A 19,500-nucleotide genomic window follows, 5' to 3' on the forward strand; every position below is an offset into this window, starting at 1 on the left:
ATAAGGATGTGCTGCTCTGCTTATCTTCTTGCAGCAGATGAAACTGATAAGTGTACTTGAACTACATTATATTGAATTCAGTGTGATTTAGCAAAGCAAGTGATTAGAAATTATAGTTCAGGATGTATTAACGTGGTTAACACTTTATGCAGCTAAAATAACAAATAAAGGACCTACAGATCATCCAATATTCATCTAGTGTGGTACATCATAATAATTTGATACTCAGGAAAAGAACCATGTGGAAACATTTTTCTCTCTTCATCCACAAAATCTACAGAAAACTTCACACTTGTTTCTTAACAAGATATTAAAAGTATTTGACATTCAGACTACTGTATGTAAAGGGTGTTTTTCAGTTTTGAGATTGAACAGCAATATCTATCAACAAGAATAATTAAACTTGCTTCTTATATATTGTTTGAAGGGCATCTGATGCTTCTTAAAATACATTTATATATGATTTCTAATATGAAAAATAAAATAACTAATCTTTTCATTTATTTAATAAGAATAAATCATTTTTATATCATAATATCATTAAACTTGCAAACACATACTGGGCACAATCACTGCTTCAACCAAAGCTATCTTTGGATACCCGCATTGCTTGTATTTGAACCAAAATATTATTGTACTGCTCTTGTGTAATGGTAAGGTAAATTTCATAAATGGATCACTCAGTTTCATATAAATCTTTACATATAGTTACTGCATGTTGAAGAATGTTTTCACCTTTTTGTTTTGACCAGTTATAATACCATCTTAATATTCTGAGAGTCCAATTTCATTTGAAGTTTCACACAAGATCATCACTCAAAGTAAAAATTGGGCACCTCTCAGTTCTTAGAACTGTACAACTAAATAATGTCTACTTCAACCTTTACTGCATGAATTCCCCCCCCCTCTATACCATAAACTTTTGTGTCAATACCAGTTAAAAGTCAAATAATATGCAATATAAAATGGTTAAAATTGATATACTTATCAGGTACTAGTCTGGTTTATGTAAAATCATGGTGTGAAAATGTATATGTAAATATTACTGAAGAGATTGGGTACAAATGTGGTCCATGACAAATTATGTCTAGATCTGTAATTAAAGCCAATATTTCAGTTAGTGTTAAGATTAGTCAATTTTTGACACTACCAATCCAAGCCTTCAAAGGATAAGACTAATGTCCTGAATGATCAAGCATCAGGTAGCTAACATGCATATTCAGTAATTCATTAGCTAGCTCATTTTCATGTATTAGTTTATTAAATATATGGCCATACTAGGAAGATGCACTTTTTGTGGGGATACTGTAAAAAAAATTTAATCACTCATTTATCATGATGTAAGAAATAATTGTACACATACATTTTAGTTGGAATGTACATACAAAAGTACAGCTAGAATACAAGAAAACCAGTTGGTTTTCCTCTGAATGTAAAGTATGATGGTGGATGTAAATGCATCTCCTAAATATGGATCTTAGTAGCCGAGGAAGGTGGAGAAGGGCAAGTTAAACGCCGGATTTGTACGAAACATTTTATATTATAGAGAATAGGAGATTATAAAATGAAATACATTCTGCATCTTGAAGAGGATTAAAGTGCACTGTCCAACTTGTATGTTGCATCAGTAGTCCACTGTCACAGTAAATCCATTCCCAGGGTTATCAGTAACAAGCCATCTTGATTAATCTAAATGTTGGTTTAGAAGACTGAGTTAATATTAAAAAATATGTACAAGTAAATTTCTTCCTAAATAACAAAAATCCAGACTGTTAGTCCCAGATCAATAATTTCAAAGTCAGATTTATTCCAAAGAGGATGGAATATTGATAAAAAGTGAAAAACACGAGGATTGTTCTTTAACATTTTCTTATATTAAATTATTTAATATTTACTTTTTATAATTTACAAATTCTTTCAGGGATGAAATATCATGAGCAATAATGACAATGATTCAGATGCATCCCAAGACTGCCACCTATACAGGTGACAAAGGGACTCACAAGACAACATCACTGACATGTTGCACCCATACCAACCATGCTCTTGTTCCAGTAAGCAATTTATTATATACTCATATTATTTTCAAATTTCCTCTAAACAAATCTATAAATGCCTCTCAAGGAAACAGATAATTTTCTGACTTTTAAAAGAATCCTTGCAACTAAAATAATGGAACAAAGTGGGTTAGAGTAGGGCCAACATCACCATCGGGTACTTCTGAACAGGACAAATGGCAACTATGCTCTCCTCACTAGCCGACTGTAAGTGGGGTAGCACCGGAAAATGTTGAAAGATTGACAGCTTAAAGGGGGCCTACATACTTACGAAAATAACATCTATAAAACACAGATTTTTGTGCTTAAATAATTATACATTTAGTTTCACTTACCAGGTTAACATGAACAATTTTTAAGCTAATCAGAGTATACAGTAATGTACACTTGAGTATATATAACCAATTACATGCATTAGGAAAAAAAAGACAGAAAACTTGAATTGGAGCAACTAGAGCTCTGAAGAAGTCACAACCAAGATAAGGCAACAAGAGAAAATTATTAAACAAGGTTGACTTTGTATCCTATGCAAAACATTGGCACATGTGCATACAATGGCTTAACCACAAGTGATGAAAAAGGAACCTCCACCCTATAATGGTTTGATGTTAATGCATAATACATACTACTTACAACTACCTGTGATACGTCTGGTAAGTACAACTACTTACATTAATATTTGCACGTACTGAGACGAAGGCGAATATTGGATGCTTTCCAAACACCCAAGTATGGCACAAACAACAGCGACAATGGGAAAACTAAAACAGAAATGACCTTCATACATTAGGCTTTCTACCCCAACAATGCTTCTCATTTACTTGTCATTGCATAGATTCATGCTTAAGTACAATAAATGGTTAAGTACAATAATGAGATGATGAAAAACTATGTACATAAAGTGTCACACCTTCACCTACTAATATTCATTAGTAACTGCCACATGTTAAGCAAGTTAAAACCTCAAAAATTACTGCAGCATGGCTTCCACTTCCTTCTAAGAACAGTAGATCCATCATGCTGAAATACTACCCAAGGTTTACATTTGCTTAATGTGGTAAAATTTACTCTCCTATTGGCACATTAAACTCTAGATGAGAGGTCCGCTGGGCTCCACTATGGAAGGCACTTAGGGAGAACTTATGATATCTGAATTTCCAAGGCCTCATGATCGTACTTCTGAAGTCCCGTAATATAAACCAAGGCACTCATGCTGACAATTTTGATTATGTTACCACAATCTATAATACTCAAAAGTACAAAATATAATTCAGCTAATTTAGCCATCATATTTAGTACGTTTGAGTTCTTACAGGTACTCATGTGGCATACCAATCGAGAATGTCATATATATATCTATGTCCTATGAAACTTACTAACTATGTAAGAAAAAAAATAATTTTACAGGTTAACCAACTGGATTGCACGGGACAAATGTCTATATGTGAACCTGTATAATGTGCTCGATCATGCCCACAATAATTTGTTGCATTTCAAAGCTTCACTGTGTTTTTAGTTCAAACTTTTATGCCTTCTTATACTCTCGATATCCTTATCAAGATTTGGCTAATATCTTAAAAATCTGCTTATCACCACTCAGTCAACTGAAAATAAGCTGCACCTTCACTTTGGCTTTATCTTTGCAAAATTCTGTCTCAATATCTGATAATTGGGCTGTAGGTTACCAATCCATTTAGTCGCACATTACAGAACAAAGGCTTGAAAAAGGCTCAAACCTAAAACTTATATGACACTTTGTAGTAAAAGCTATCGAGATTCTTTAACAACTATATGCTAGTCTATTTAATAAAGATAACACCAACAACACAAAGACCTAACGATAAAGCTGTGTGACCAAGCTTAACATTAGCACCATCTCTAAATGCACACTTTATGTAGTACCAGTCTCAACTTCTTTATACTGTATACAAATATAGCCGATTTCTTCTCACTGATTCATCACCTTTGTTACTGGAGATTCTAAGTAGGAGCTGCCTGTAGATGAGCATTATTCCACCCTAGGAATGACTCTGAACTTTGTAAAGGAGGTTTTTGTTGTGCTATTTAGTAATTCTACACAAGTTAGTACTTTAAAGTTTAGTTGACAAACTGGTGGTTGTTGTGCCCCATGGGCAGGCAGTAGGAACATGTGGGCACCTAGGCCTCCACAAAAGTGCACAGTTTCCCTGTGCCCGCCCAGAAGGTAGTGAGCCCTGCCCTCATTCACGGATCGGCAGTGTAGTAGCCGCAAGACCCAGAGGTCATCAACCTGCCCTTGTTCACAGGCGGTATTAAGCGGCACAAAGGGCACGTACCGACGATCGTGGAGCCGGGTGGGCGATGCGGCGGCACCCAGAGCGCAGCGCGGTTAGTGGTGTGTCCTAGGGTGAGTGGTGGTGGTGGTGGTGGTGGTGCCTCAGTGCTGGTCAGTAGTGACACGAGGGACACAAGAGAAGGAGCCCGGGGCGGGTTAGCAACGCGCCAGGTCAGCTGAGGGACCAGGATCATCCGAGCCAGAGGGGAGTTAACAGAAAAAGAGAAACGAATGTTAGTACATTACACTGGTGCAGGATGCCCCAGCATCATAATCTAAATATGATTATTATTATTATTAATATTATTATTATGATTATTATGAATTTTACATGTGAAGGTGCACTGTATCAACCACCCCTGAACCCACTAGCTGAGGACAAAGCTGCAGTTTATATGTACAGTGCCCACCTACAGTTTTACTCTACAGTGCCCTGCTTGGCAGCATGCATGCGGAACCACCCGCTGTGTGAGTGACAGCGCCAGCCATGAACAGGCAGGAAAGGAATCAGGATGGGGGCAAGACAAGAAGCTGTACCCTATAGTTATGGGCTAGAAGAATGCAAAGAAATCTTTGATTGAAGTGGAAGAAAATGAAGAGAAGTTTGTTGTGTGGTATGGCATGATGTACAATAACTGAAAAAATAAAGTGGTTTTCCTTTCAAATGTGTCAGAATGGAATAACAGTGAATTACCTGAGAATGCATGTACAAGCTACTTGAAAAGCAAAGAGAGTGGTTATGGTCTGAAATAAAGCCAACTACCTCAAGTTATAAGGTTAAAATAAGTAAACAGCACTGACTGAATGTAAAGGAAATGCTTCCAGCAGACTGAAATATTTAAAAATCTTCAGGTACATACCATGTCCCAGTAAATTAAAACAAAGCATACCAAGACTGTGGTAATGTGATACAATAAATGATACGAGCTGTAATTTAATAGACGAAATGTGTACACAGCATAAGATATCCCTATTTGAATATGTTACACTTAACGAAATTATAAGGTGAGAGACTTCAAATAACAGAGCATTCATGTACAGTTGTAAAAAGTTATATATATATCTTTTTCTTTCATACTATTCGCCATTTCCCGCGTTAGCGAGGTAGCGCTAAGAACAGAGGACTGGGCCTTTGAGGGAATATCCTCACCTGGCCCCCTTCTCTGTTCCTTCTTTTGGAAAAGAAAAAAAAAAAAAAATATATATTTATATATATATAAATAAAACGAACTGGCAAAACAATAAGAGATGAAGCAGCATATCAATAAGGTTTGATATAAAGATTTTTTAGCAAAGAATATGAATTCCAATTTCACATCTTCCATGAAATGGAGTTGAAAATGATCTTTATCAAAATTTGTACTACAAAAGTACTAGATGGTATAATGCTCTTTAATATTATACAATGTATCATAAGTACTGTTCAAACTTGCCTGCGTTATACGTCTGGCCATGTTGACCTAATACTCGATGCATAAGATAATGAGAAACGTTCGTTTTACAAAGAATATGGACGTTTTCATTTAGTGAGCACTTAAAAGTAAATACATAAGTGACTGGGAAAAATCATTTATAAAAAAAATAAAAATTAAGCCATTAAAAATTGTCACACAGCTACAGAATGGATATAGGATAATGAGGCATTTTCTTTGTCTGTTCCTGGTGCTACATCACTAACAGGGTAAACTTGAAAATTATGAAAAAAACTAATATCCAAGTCTGACAAATTTGAGAAATAGACATATTACATAAACCAAGTCCGACTAACTAGAGATAAAAAGCTTTGATATGCTAAAGTTTTTCAAAGTTTTCAACTTATAAGAAAAGGAAAGAGTATAGATGAAAACATTAGAGGAGAAAGAATGTACCAAATAGAAAAACAAGAAAGTTTATTAAAATAAAAAGTTTAGTTTTACACAAATTACACAAATTATCCAAGTTTGACAAACTAGAGTTAAAACATGAACTATTTTAATGTGAAGAATAATAAATGATCACCGAAAACAGGACTGAATTAGATTAAAAGTAAAAAGATGAATATTTGACCAACAAGAAATGATTCAAAATGGAAAAAGAAAGAAACAAATGACTTCAGTTATGTCCCCTCTTACACAAGAAAAGAAAAACAATGTGATATTTTTCTTAAGAGTAAATGGTGTTAAAAAAACAACACCAGAGATTACAGGAATTCAAGCACAGAGGAGACAAACCAGGCAAGTGAGGGAATAGAAAGAGAATTGTAAGGAAAAAGAGAAAGTGGGATGGAAGAGTGGAGACATAACTGACAGTTAAGGAAAGAGATATGAGTAAAAAACAAGAAAAAAAGGAAAGATAACAGTTTGTGAGTGTCTGTGATAACAAGAGTAGGATTTCCTTAATATTCTAAACACTAATATTCATGAGGATGTATAGAGGAAAATAAAAGAACATCATATGCTCGACATTCAAAATATATTAATGAGAGTTTCTGGGATATGGGACAAGTTTTCCTCAAAAATTACAAGGCGAACACAGCAGGAAAACGTTGTTGAGAAAGCTGAAAGTCTGATTATGTTCAAGTGCAGAAAGTGAAGATGTTTAATGGTCAGATAATTTAAAAAGCTAAAAAAGTTGAAAAGTTAAGATGAATTCAAGAAATATAAACAGCACATCCCTAAAGAGAATTTGGCAAGAAAGGACTGTACCACTTTGTCAAAACAAGAAAAGTGTCACTGAAAGTTGAGAAAGAAACAGAATTTACTCTTCAAATGTGAAAGTCGTAGTTACTGTAAAGTTATTAAAGTATTCTTCTAGTATGTTATCAGACTGTGTACTAGTTATGAATATTCACATCTCAAGTTTTCTATATATGTATCTTTGATTTTCAATGTTTATCAATCAGTTCTGAAAGGGATATGGTAATGGATATCAAAACACTATTATGAATTTTAAAGAGATGGGGGGGAAAACATTGAAAATCTCCATGGCTTAGTCTTGAGTATATATTAATTTCATATGATTTTATTGATGAGATGAAAAAGGAAAAGAAAAACATAGAAAGACAACTAATTTCAACACTAAAATAAAATTAATGTAAGGAAAGTGTTCAGATCCAAGAATTCCTAAAGACTGGGTGATTCAAGATCTTGAAGCATAGTACCAAAGAAAGACCACAAAGAAAAAGTTTTGGCCTGACTATTCTACGGCTACTGTCCCCACTACTGGCTGGTTCCTCAGGCAAACACACACGCCCTTCTGAACATTAGTTAAGACTGTACGTTAGTCATGACTACAGCCCAACAAATACCTCAAGGCTGGTTAGTTGTCTTTATGCAATTGATGATTAATTACAAGATTGTTTATGTTTTGTAAGGATTTTTTTTTTGTCCATATCTTTTTTCACTTAATTGGTGTTGAAGAATCCTTATTTATGCTCTTTTGTTTCTTCTTCTTGGAATGAAAAGCATTATTTACCTTTCTTCATCAATTTATTTCATGACTTATACTGATATCAAATATCCAGAGATATACAGATACTTTGGGCTCATGTAGCTGTGACCTGTACTTCAAACAATGAGACCATAATATATTTTTGGGCCTCAAGTTTTCAGTGGTGATGCAACCACAGTCCTTAGTAACTACCCTTCTTAAAGCATAATTTAAATGACTTAAATTACAATAAATGAAAACAGTTTATGGTAGACAATAACTCCCAAATTGTGAGGCAGGCCAGGGCAGTCCAGGATATAAAAATGATGGGAGCATAATTAATGATCTTATTCATGCGAGTTCCTATACATGTAGCCTGCTTAACCCTTCCTGAAAGTTAATGCTACCATTGTCATCATCAAGTTAACCATATACTTGGAAATGGGGATACTCTAAGCAAGAATGAGCCTTGGCTGGGATTTTATGAGACATAAAACCACCCCCTCACTTTGCCTTTGGAATATTGAAATAACTTGATCCCCAGCCATGGATCAAACTAATGCATTTGTAATGTGCATGATCTAAATATTATCGTTTTATTATTGCTGACCGGCCTCACCTGGGGTATTGGAACACTTCTGAAGTGGGCAAGGTGAGAACTCCTCCAGTTAACGTTTTCCAAATATGGAAATAATCTTCAGATTTATCTATCTATCTGTCCATATATATATAAAATTATTATTATTACATAACCCCAGGACCCCTTCTATGGGGCTCCTGCAGCTTCAAGGCTGCAATACAGTCAGTAGCAGGGAAATGATGGACTCCTTTGGAATGTGAAGTTCTTCAATGAAACTGTACTTATTTTCGTCCACTGACGATGATACAACCTCATCAAAGGTGACTTTCCACTTACGGTGTAACCTCATGCAGGTGGAATCTGGCAACACCTATATAAACTCCCTTGAGGGAGTTCCAGGTGGGATCAGGCATCAGAGATATGGATAGATAGATAGATTTATTTATATATATATATATATATATATATATATATATATATATATATATATATATATATATATATGACAATAAAATCAGTAACATTAAAAAAAGAAGCAAATGCCATCAAGACCCAAAAGAAACTAACTAGGGTTGACATTTGATAATCTCTTAATAATGCACATTTTTATTATTAAAAGGCACTATAGAAATATCCATAAATATAAAAAAATCAAAATTCCAAATATTTCATAAGTTACAAGCTACTGAGATGCCCTCTGGAAAAACAAATGCATGGACGGAATGTGTACAAGAAACTACTGAGACATATACTGAAGGAGAGTATAAGCACCTCACCACGCCTGAACATAAAAATTTACTTTTTACATGACTAAAATAAAAATCTCTTCCCCACATCAACAGTCAACATATAAGTTTAAAAAGTTCTCAGAATATTTGTAATATAACAAATATGAAGTACTGTACTTTGAAAGCAGCCATAAAGTTTTCATCAATCACTCATTCACTGTACATTGTAAGAATAACATTTGTTTTATCTATACAATCTAACTATTGAGGTGGGGGAAGGGGAAGGGGGAACATGAAATAGGGGCATTTGTCTCAATGGACATTCAACTAACCTGGGTTGTGGCCTACGAGAGCGTACCCGTCCTTTGATAGGGGTGCTCCCGTGCCTGGCCCAAATGGCGCCGCTGCTTGACTGCTACACCTGAACAACACAACGTGATGGCATCATGTGGCAACGTACACACCAAACAACGGCTCATGCTTACCAAAATTAAGCCCATTCATAGCACTGGCATTGCTCAATGATGTAAAAATTATGAAAAAACCCTGTTATACTAACTTCCCAAGCACTTGTATAAATGCCTAGAGTCAGCAAACAGGCTTAAACTTAATTCATACATCACAAACACTGCTTGCTTCAGTGCCCCAAATGTTCCTCCATTCATGCAAAGCACTAATACTCATCTCTATGGAGAAAAATATCTATTTGCATCACCAATATGCTCCACAGTACATTATACTATTCACAAAAATCATGAAATGGAAATTACATTGATTCATCATGCCGTCAAGTGGCACCTTGCCACTCCATCCTGATGTATATAACGTATAAAAAGCAACTGACAGTATCAAAGCTAAACAAAAGCAGCTTTAGTACATGAAAGTCCTCACTGGTAACTAAAAAGAATTAACTTTAACAGTACAAAAATAAATGATAAAAAAATCACAAGTGTTCATATGAGCCAGCCTATATCAAACTAGGCTCAGGTTAAAGATACCATGAAGGAAAACCTGATTTCAAACATGTTTATGTACACTGATAGCACCACCGAAATCAGACTGCAACTGGAAATGATCAAGGCAAGTTAGTTGTTAGTAGATGTTACTCATAAAAATGGCCCCAGGGTAGGGAGGAGCCTTGGAGCTTGAATCAAACTGTGGGTGCTATTAGGGGGCCCTTTCTTCACACTAATGCATACTGCCATATGACTAGTTTATTCAAACAATAAAACTTAAAGTACATTAGCAGATAAACGAAAGGAAATGGCAAATTATCTTCTTGCAATTGATCAAGTTGCTCAATGATGTCACCATTATACATAACGGAGTTAAATTGCCACAATTTATATTTCAACCATCCATTTTAGTCTTCACTGATCTTTTAATCAATACATGAAGAATAGAGAGCTTTCCTATTTCATGTAAAAGTATTATGTAAATTTCTTACATTAGTTTAAAACACAATGTACTGATACATTTTCTAATGTAATTTTTTTTGCTGAAGGCTTTGTACATAAATAAAAAAGGCAAAGAATGGACATCATTTGAGAATAACTTTAATTAGCAGCAACAGTTCATTCAATCTTAATTATCATTCTACTCACTGCTATCATTATATCTCTCAGACAATAGTTATGTTTTAGCTTTTCACTCTCCGATATGCTTTAAACGTAAAAAACATATGAGCATATAAGTGACAGCTGATGTAAGTTTTACTTCTATGCATTAATATATGAAGCATTTGCAGTGCACTATACAAAGGTGTCATCAATCATTACTTTATCCTTCTCTGAACTGATGACTCTTGGGATTAATAAATGTGTAGCAATAGTGTGGTACAGAGCCCCCCTTTAACTTAACAGGGCATTAAGACCACAGATAAAGATCAGATGTGTTAGTTCCCATTCTCAATAATAGTGACAAATACCAGCCGATCAGTAATAATGAAAATGAAAAAAATTCGAAAAATACTCCTTATTCAGATGTTTTTCTGTATTTTAATCTTACTCTCTTAGTTTCATGATAAAGTATAATATAATTTTTGAAAGAGACTCTGTGGCTTTCTTAAATTTTCAGTTACTGAAATCTCCTGGAGCAGAACTGTGAACAGCTAATTTTTGTCATTATTACTCAAACAGTGACCAAGAATCGTGATCTCGGTAAAACAGTGCGGTTAGCATTTGACCCGTTTCTTTTCTCTTCAACCTAGGACTGAATTGTGTTAATTATGGCACGTAAGTGGCCTCTATGAGGCCATCCAACTGGAACAGTTTCTCAAGCAATTGCCTTGTTATATGAATGATTACTAGAGGAATATCAAACCCTTCAATTCCTAACCCCATTTCTAAATGGCACTATAGTAATTGTATAGTTTAACTATGAACACAGCTCTGCAACACAGTTTAACATGTGAAACTAAAGTATCATGTACTTTAATCCTTAAATTAAGTACAGGTAGACATTTGCTCATCCTCCTCAAGGCAATTGCTTTGAATTTCTATGTCAGTGGCTGCGCTCACAAATAGCTCAACAAGTGCTGACTGAAATGGTTATCCTGATAAGTTACTCTGAATATCTGGCACCTAAGAGTAACCTTTAGAGCACTTATATCAATTACACTGAACTATTATGAACACAGTCAAAGTCATTGTTAGCGCAGCAGTTGAGGCATGAGAACGGACTCACAGCCGACCTGCCTTGTTGCTGCCACCTCGGTTAGTAACTTGGTCCCTTGGTAGCTGTTATTAAATTTATTATTTTGTCACCATTTGGAAATATGAGAACATTAATGAGAATCTGGATAATATCTGACGACTTTGTTTAGGAGTTGCACAACTAGAGACAACTGTTAGATGTCGCCAATCCAAGAAAGCAACCTCATTATTACCGGGTGTTATTCTAAATTTTAGATGATACAAACCTGCTCCTGTTTAAAAAGATGAATATTAACTGCTTCAGGTTATATCAAATTGCCTTTCTGAAAATTAATGCATATGCTTTAAAACATGGGTCATAATCATTTCATAATTATGCCCTTAATTACATTACCAACATCTAGGAAGGCAATATGATAATCTCTGCATTATATACATATGAACTCCTCTAAATTGGTATTCTATAACTGTTTTCCTTTAAAGGCTTCTTACTGTGTTATGAATAAAATCTGCCAAACCTTATTAGTTTGATGTAAATGGTCTTGAAAAGCAGATCTAATAAAAAAAATAAATCATTGCGTATCTGTTGCATACTGTGTATACTAATAAACATTTAAATGCACTCAAGTAGTGTAATTCACTTAAACTTTATAAGAACTATTTTGACACATACTTTGCTGCATTTGCAGAATTCTTAATATCTGCATGTTAAAAACATCACATGTAGTATCAAAGACTTAAATAAGAGCAGTTTTGTAATGAACAAAAAACATTCAAATTAGACCAATTTAAAGGAGTTAAGTTTATAGATTATGCTAGAGGGCTAAATAAGAAAAGTTAGGTTAAGTTTTACATTACTAAGGAGAAAGTGGGTATAACTTTTATTAAAATTAGATGCTCTTAAATAATATAAAGCATGCAAGACTGCCAACCCAAAACCAAGAATAACTACAGTACTGCATCCACCACCACGACCAAGAGACTATTAAGTACAATCCTATATATAAATCTGTAATTAACCTAAGTAGTTACATCTTATTGCCAATAAGAAAATATCAATGTAACATAGCCTTCAGCCATTGCATTTCCATACCACTCTTTGCAAAAGAGCAATCAGACTACCTAAATCAATTGAATATAAATAAATATAGAGCCGACAACTTTCACAACCACAGACTCTGACATAATCGTAACATTTTTCAAGTTATTTCATAATGCACTATGCCAAGAGAAATCCTGGCAAGTATAAAACCCCTCACAACAACCATTCCTCTGAGTCACATGGCAATAATTTGGCAACTGAAACAAGTGATCTAAAGCATTTCTTTTCAAACATTTCTCAGAGGTAGAAAAAAGCACCATACAAACATTTACAATGAAAGCACTGGCCACAATATGGAATGCAATAAACAAATCACTGGGCTTATTATGCACGCTGATGAGCAACATTTTATAACTTAAAATGAGGTTTCAAGGAAAAAAAATAATAAGCTTGATCAATGACAAGTCTCATCACACAAAATAGCTATCACTTCACCGAAAAGCCTTTCCCTATACACTGAAGACATGTTAAGCCAGAGCTGGGATCCCTAGCACAACAGACGAGTCCCACGTATATCATGGCAACACACCACCGCACACTGCAAATGCTGTGCGTGGCAACATGGCCAGATAGAGTGGTTAACCCGTGGTGGGTGTGTGAACGGTGCGTGGGTGCGGTGGTGTGGGTGGTGTGGGTGGACTAGTACATGGTTCATCTGGCAAACAACCCACCAGCAGCGTCCGGGGGGTACTCAGTGAGGAGGGGGGAGCTGAGGGCAGCATAGTTGGCAGCAGCATACTCGGCAGCAGCAGCATATGGGGCATACATCAGACCAGCAGAGGCATCACTGGCAGCAATTAATGGTGGCGGCATGCCAGCAGTTCCAGTTCCATTTAATAGAGCAGTTGTTGTAGGAACATGGATCCGTGCAGGCATGATGAGAGGATGACCACCTAGGGGTGTGGTTGTACGCAGTGGTGACGGAAGTGTCATTCCTGGTGTGAGCAGTCGTGGAACCTCCCCTGTAAGAGGACTCAGTCCCTCAATTTCTGGCAAGGGATAGAGAAGGTAGGGTTAGTGAGTCAGTCCACCACCATCACACACATACTTCTCAATAAATATTAGTGCATTAAACTGATGATAAATAAATAAAGCTGATATGTAACATCTTAATCTTTACAAAAGATATAGTATTATAATTATCAAAATAAATATCCCAAACCATATTTTTCACATTGTTAATTATTTTTTCAAAAGTGCATGAAAGGATACTCTACCATGAATCATTATTAAACATCATTACTATATTAGTGCTCAATCTCACAGGCATTCTACTGTTAACAGCTTATCCTTATGCCATGACTACTTCAGTACTAGGATTTGCTAGCTGCACAAAATTCAAACCCCATATCATGAATTCCCAATAAATAAGGTAAAAAAGTTTATGTGCAGGAATTTCATTTTCTGAAGGTTATAGACCTCTTGTATAATGATGAATCACTTTTGAAGGCATTTCATATAAACAATTAAGACTTTAGTCCTTCAACAAAAAGTACTTACAAAGGGCAATTCATATGTACATTTGTAAACATTTACTTTAAAGAAAAATCATATACCGATAAATATATATATATATATATATATATAATATATATATATATATATATATATATATATATATATATATATATATATATACACACAGTAATGTGTAATAGGTGTAATGCTGGGAAGGCAAATGTTACAACCAGCATATCAAGAAACTACAGTACTTCATACCTGTATTAGGACTACACAGTTTTTCAACATTAAGAAGATAATTAATTTTACTTCTGTATCAAAAAATTTAAATAAAAAGTTATATCATATTTACAGTGGAAATTACAACTAAAATATTTTATCAAAAATATAAAAAATTACTTAAAATGGCAAGAGTACTATACCATTCATTGGGTACAGCTGACCCCCATTTTTGTGGCTACACTGGGCAGAGGCAAAAAAGGCCACTGTAAGGAAATGGCCAGAACAAAAGGTAACATAAGTGATTGTACTCAAAGATAAAAAAGGGTTAATTGAGTCTGTCTTATAGATCAGTGACCAATGTTAGGAAATGACCACTGTAACGAGCTGACTTTATCATACTAGTACAGCAGTAAGGACTAAGCATGAACATGCTGGCATATGCATGTTTTGGAAAATAACGGACTGCCACATGAATGGTAAAATACACACCAATAATCTTAACCCCTTGAGCTCAGTAATGCAAACAAAGTAAACACAGTAAGTTCATAAAAACATCACATATCTGGAGACACCACACCATAGTAATTCTGTTTTTTATACCTGTCTGTCTTTTCCTTTCTTTTGTGGGTAGCATCAGAATCACAAAGCTGAGCCTTCAAGAATATGCCATACTTGGTGAATTCAACACCCACTTTTATAAAGTCAATACTTGAGGGGAGGATTTCCATCCCTGCTCATGCTTCTTTAAGTTGCTTTCTGTTTCCTCCAGGAGGCATGAGGGTGGCATTCTTTTCCCCTAACCCCTAGCACTGGGAAACAGCAGGGGTAGCGATGCTGTTTCCTGTGGAGTGGGGCAGCCACAGGAATGGATGAAGGAAAGCAAGTACATGTACATATATTGGAAAGGATCACAATTTTGCACGTGATCAAGATATTCCTGAGTCCACGGGTAAAATTAAACACGATAAGTTCCCAAGTGCACTGTCGTGTAATAATCACATCATCAGGGGATGCCTCACATTCCATCCTTCCGTATCCCTTCTAGGATCCATCACCCCCTTACCTTCTCCACTTCTGACACATATATCTGCTTAGTCAGTTTCTCTCCACTCATCCTTTCCAAACCACTTCAGAACAACCCAATCAGTTTTCATAATGATACTCTACAAATTACCACACCTCACTTTCTAAGTGTCTTGATCAACCCTCCTCAAACCACATAATGCCCTCAAGCAATTCATTTCGAGCATGTTCACTGTCTTCCATTCTTTCCAATTAGGGCCCACCCATACAGCACCATTGGGACCACTGCAAAATCAGAGGACAGATGGAGGGGTCAAAAATGGAAAGGGGGAGGAGAAAGTGGAAATGAAAAGATATGATTGGGGAGGAGGTTGGGAAAAAATATGCTGAATGGTGGAAAGAAAAGGAATACAAAAGGTAAGGTGGGGAAGAAGAGAAAAATAAAAAAGCAGAATAAGAGAGAGGAAAAAGACATGGAGGAAGGGCATAACAGGGTGAAGGGCTAAGAAGTAGGAAGAGGGTGAGAGGCAGACACAATCTTGAACTCTGTATTATTTACTTACCTAAAATCAGCGATTTCAGGCCTCAAAAAACTTTGTCATCACTTGACTGATACTGATGCTCCTAAGGATATTCTCTTACTATACCCAAAGTCTGTTTTGCCCTGTGCTAAACCCTACATTATTCGATTGTCTTATGAAACCATCAATGTCACTATATCCTTGTACTTGCATATACTCTGACCTCCTTCTGTATTACTACCAGTAATGGTACAAACTGAATATTGCAAGCCTTGTATGTAATGTAATTTGACTCCTCTTTGTACTCCACATGAGATCAAATTTAGAGGCTGTTTAACTCCACACCTAAGCCTGAGGCCAAGCTACTATGTTATTCCACTGGTCAATTAGGCCATTAGTACGTAAATCACCTGCAGATCAAACTCACAGCTTTCAGGTACATGGGCACATGTTCACAAAGATAATTACTACATGTATTTGACCTGATTTACACTGTGCAACCCCACTTTGGAAGACATACCAATCTGCTACAGTGGTTTCCTTGAAAGGCAACAGAGACTCTGCCTGAGGTAAAGACAAATGAAACAAAACTAAAGGAAGAAGATAGCAGCCATGGTTTAAGGATGAAAAAGGAAAGGTAATACTAAGAGACAAAGAGATACAATTCCAGAGTGATTGGAAAGTGATGATAATGATCAGTTCTTTACAATAAATGGGAACATAGGAGCTAAAACAGAGAAATACAATAATGAAAGTCAGAGAAGAGGTCAGAATTGTGAAGGAATGAAATAAGAGAAGAAAAAATGAATGCTAAGACTCAACAAACTTAGCATCTATATGAGAGTAATATTAGAAAGATTAAGAGTTGGGGTCCAAGTTTAAAAGTTCCACTCCATTTTCCTCAAACAGGAGATCTCTCTCACACACACACACACACTTCAAAAATACATGCAAATGTGCAATCATGCAAATACAAATGCACAGAGACATGCATACATGCGCACACACACACACTAACATATATCGACAGTGATGTACCTTGAATCACAAAATTCATACTATATTTTACATTTCATATCTCTTCAGGTGCCTGATGAGATGCACATAGCTTCACACAAGCTCTCCCCATGAATATACAAAGAAAAGTGATTAAATTAATGTTCAGTCTCTTAGGCAAAATAAAAATGTATCTTAATATCGCTTTAAGCGTGCATTGTGGGCACATGTAGTGACAAACAGGCACTGATGGTTGAAGTAAAATCTGCATGGTTCCATAATATAAGATCAAATCTGGTGATGGTAGACAAATTATTTTCAACAGACATGTTCTAGTGAAAAACATTTTTCATTAATAATTAGAACAATTTACAGTTACAGCCTAAAGCATGACATGGGGAGAGGAGGTGGCAAAGAGTCACCTTAGTTTAAGGTAAATTTTCACAGTCTAGATATGATCAGATATGGTGATAAGTATGGGATTTATTTCCAACAGAATTGTCTACTGATAAAGTATTAAGCATTTCCTGTAAATAAAAAAATACAGCTAAGTTTAATGTTCAAAATCACAAAAAATCATGCATCAGTCAACTCTACATCCTAATAGTGGCAATGCAGAAAAAAATCCGAGCTCAAGGGGTTATAAATCCTTTCACGACCAAACTTTACTTATCAAGAGGTTTGAGTATTTAGTTGGATGAGCACAGAAAATATGTACACAATGCCAGAAAAGTAGATGAGTCCTCACTGAATGAAATATTATTTAAGCAAGGTAACTAATAAGGATTCAACTCATGACACTATTGGAGAAAAGGCTAAAGACAAAAAGTAAACAACTCATTTTTGCAGCATACCTGCATTTTTGCTTGAAGAATCCCTGTATGTACCATTAATAATGGCAAGTTCCATTAGCTGCCGTTTTTTTAGTTCATCCTCACCATCAGCCTAGAAGTAAATACTTGTAAATACCTTCATCAGATATACCACTTTTTGCTTGCACAAAATGTTAAAATAACCACCAATAATGTGTGTGTCTGATGCTCCTTATCACTTCATAAACCATTCCTAATGCTGACTGTGTTCTTGAACCTGCTTAACTAATTCATAATTTCACTTCAACATGGAGAGAATGAGTGAGGAAAGATTGACCAAGAGGATATATGTGTCGGAGGTGGAGGGAACGAGGAGAAGAGGGAGACCAAATTGGAGGTGGAAAGATGGAGTGAAAAAGATTTTGTGTGATCGGGGCCTGAACATGCAGGAGGGTGAAAGGAGGGCAAGGAATAGAGTGAATTGGAGCGATGTGGTATACCGGGGTTGACGTGCTGTCAGTGGATTGAATCTGGGCATGTGAAGCGTCTGGGGTAAACCATGGAAAGCTGTGTAGGTATGTATATTTTGCGTGTGTGGACGTATGTATATACATGTGTATGGGGGTGGGTTGGGCCATTTCTTTCATCTGTTTCCTTGCGCTACCTCGCAAACGCGGGAGACAGCGGGAAAAAAAAAAAAAAAAAAAAAAAAATTAAAATGATAAACATCAATAATCCTGTGTCCGTACTTTATCGCTTCTATTTACAAATCATTCCTGAAACTGATTAAGTAGTAGCAATAACTTAAAACAACTGCTTCTGTCAAAACATTAAACCAAGAATAAAACCAGTTACATGGAAAAGCATGACATGTAGTGAATCTTGTTTAAGTTTACATCAAATGCATGTATATGCAGTTGTTTCCGTGTCTGCTTCCCATCTAGCAAGTGGTTGTGAATGCCTAAAGATGTATTCTATCATCATTATATGAAATGGGCAGCTGACCCCAAATATAAATCCCACATCAATTTGGATATTTGTTCCTTGATTTGCAGTTCAGTTGGGGCCAACCTGCACTGAACCTTTTGCTAGTCAAGCTATTTGAGGCCATGACCTCCAAGCCTACATCAAAGGCAGATAACTTGATATATTTCATATATGTCTATCTTTATGTTTTCAAAATTAGCCGATACGGACCAGGTTCACCGGAAATTCATGAGAATATATATTGTATATCTCTCATATCTTTAATCCATAAAATAGCATGCAAGTGATTTCAGTCATTTTCAGTAATTCTGAGTTCTAACAAGCGTTAGAATACAAAAATATTCAAGTCCAATGAGCATAATTCTTTGAAAAAAGTCATAACCGGGTTTGCTTCCCATTAAACAACAATTTTCTCTGAATGTGCAATTATAAACACTAAAACACTTTTTTTATGATACAAATTTCATTACATTCAAAGTCCTTATCAATTTTCAGGTACCACTAAGATTTTCTAATATAATGTGTCAGTGACATGCTGTTCTGTGATGGTATGCTGCTTCCGGACATGTTTTTGAGCAATTTGCCATGGTGCATACCCTACAGTGCTTGCCTTTTTCTTGCTTATTTGTACCAAC

The 19,500-nt window shown here is 35.7% G+C and overlaps 1 protein-coding gene across 5 annotated transcripts in view; it reads right to left on the reverse strand.

The window, feature by feature from the left end:
* Window positions 1-491: 491 nt before the first annotated feature.
* Window positions 492-19,500, reverse strand: part of how (protein held out wings) — a 211,095-nt gene continuing 192,086 nt past the window's right edge. The window contains exons 5-9 of one of the 5 annotated variants that reach the window (XM_071694855.1): window positions 17,921-18,011; window positions 14,727-14,789; window positions 13,515-13,832; window positions 9,420-9,508; window positions 492-4,547 (exon numbers count right to left, since the gene is read on the reverse strand). In XM_071694855.1, coding sequence (XP_071550956.1) covers window positions 9,432-9,508; window positions 13,515-13,832; window positions 14,727-14,789; window positions 17,921-18,011 — 549 coding nt within the window. In that variant the 3' untranslated portion in view covers window positions 492-4,547; window positions 9,420-9,431. Of the gene's footprint in view, window positions 4,548-9,210; window positions 9,509-13,514; window positions 13,833-14,726; window positions 14,790-17,920; window positions 18,012-19,500 lie in introns of those variants that run through there. The other 4 variants (XM_071694857.1, XM_071694858.1, XM_071694859.1 and 1 more) reach the window with 4 other exon arrangements.

This window comes from Panulirus ornatus, chromosome 57 (assembly GCF_036320965.1).
Source record: "Panulirus ornatus isolate Po-2019 chromosome 57, ASM3632096v1, whole genome shotgun sequence".
In the NCBI taxonomy this organism is placed as follows: Eukaryota; Metazoa; Arthropoda; class Malacostraca; order Decapoda; family Palinuridae; genus Panulirus; species Panulirus ornatus.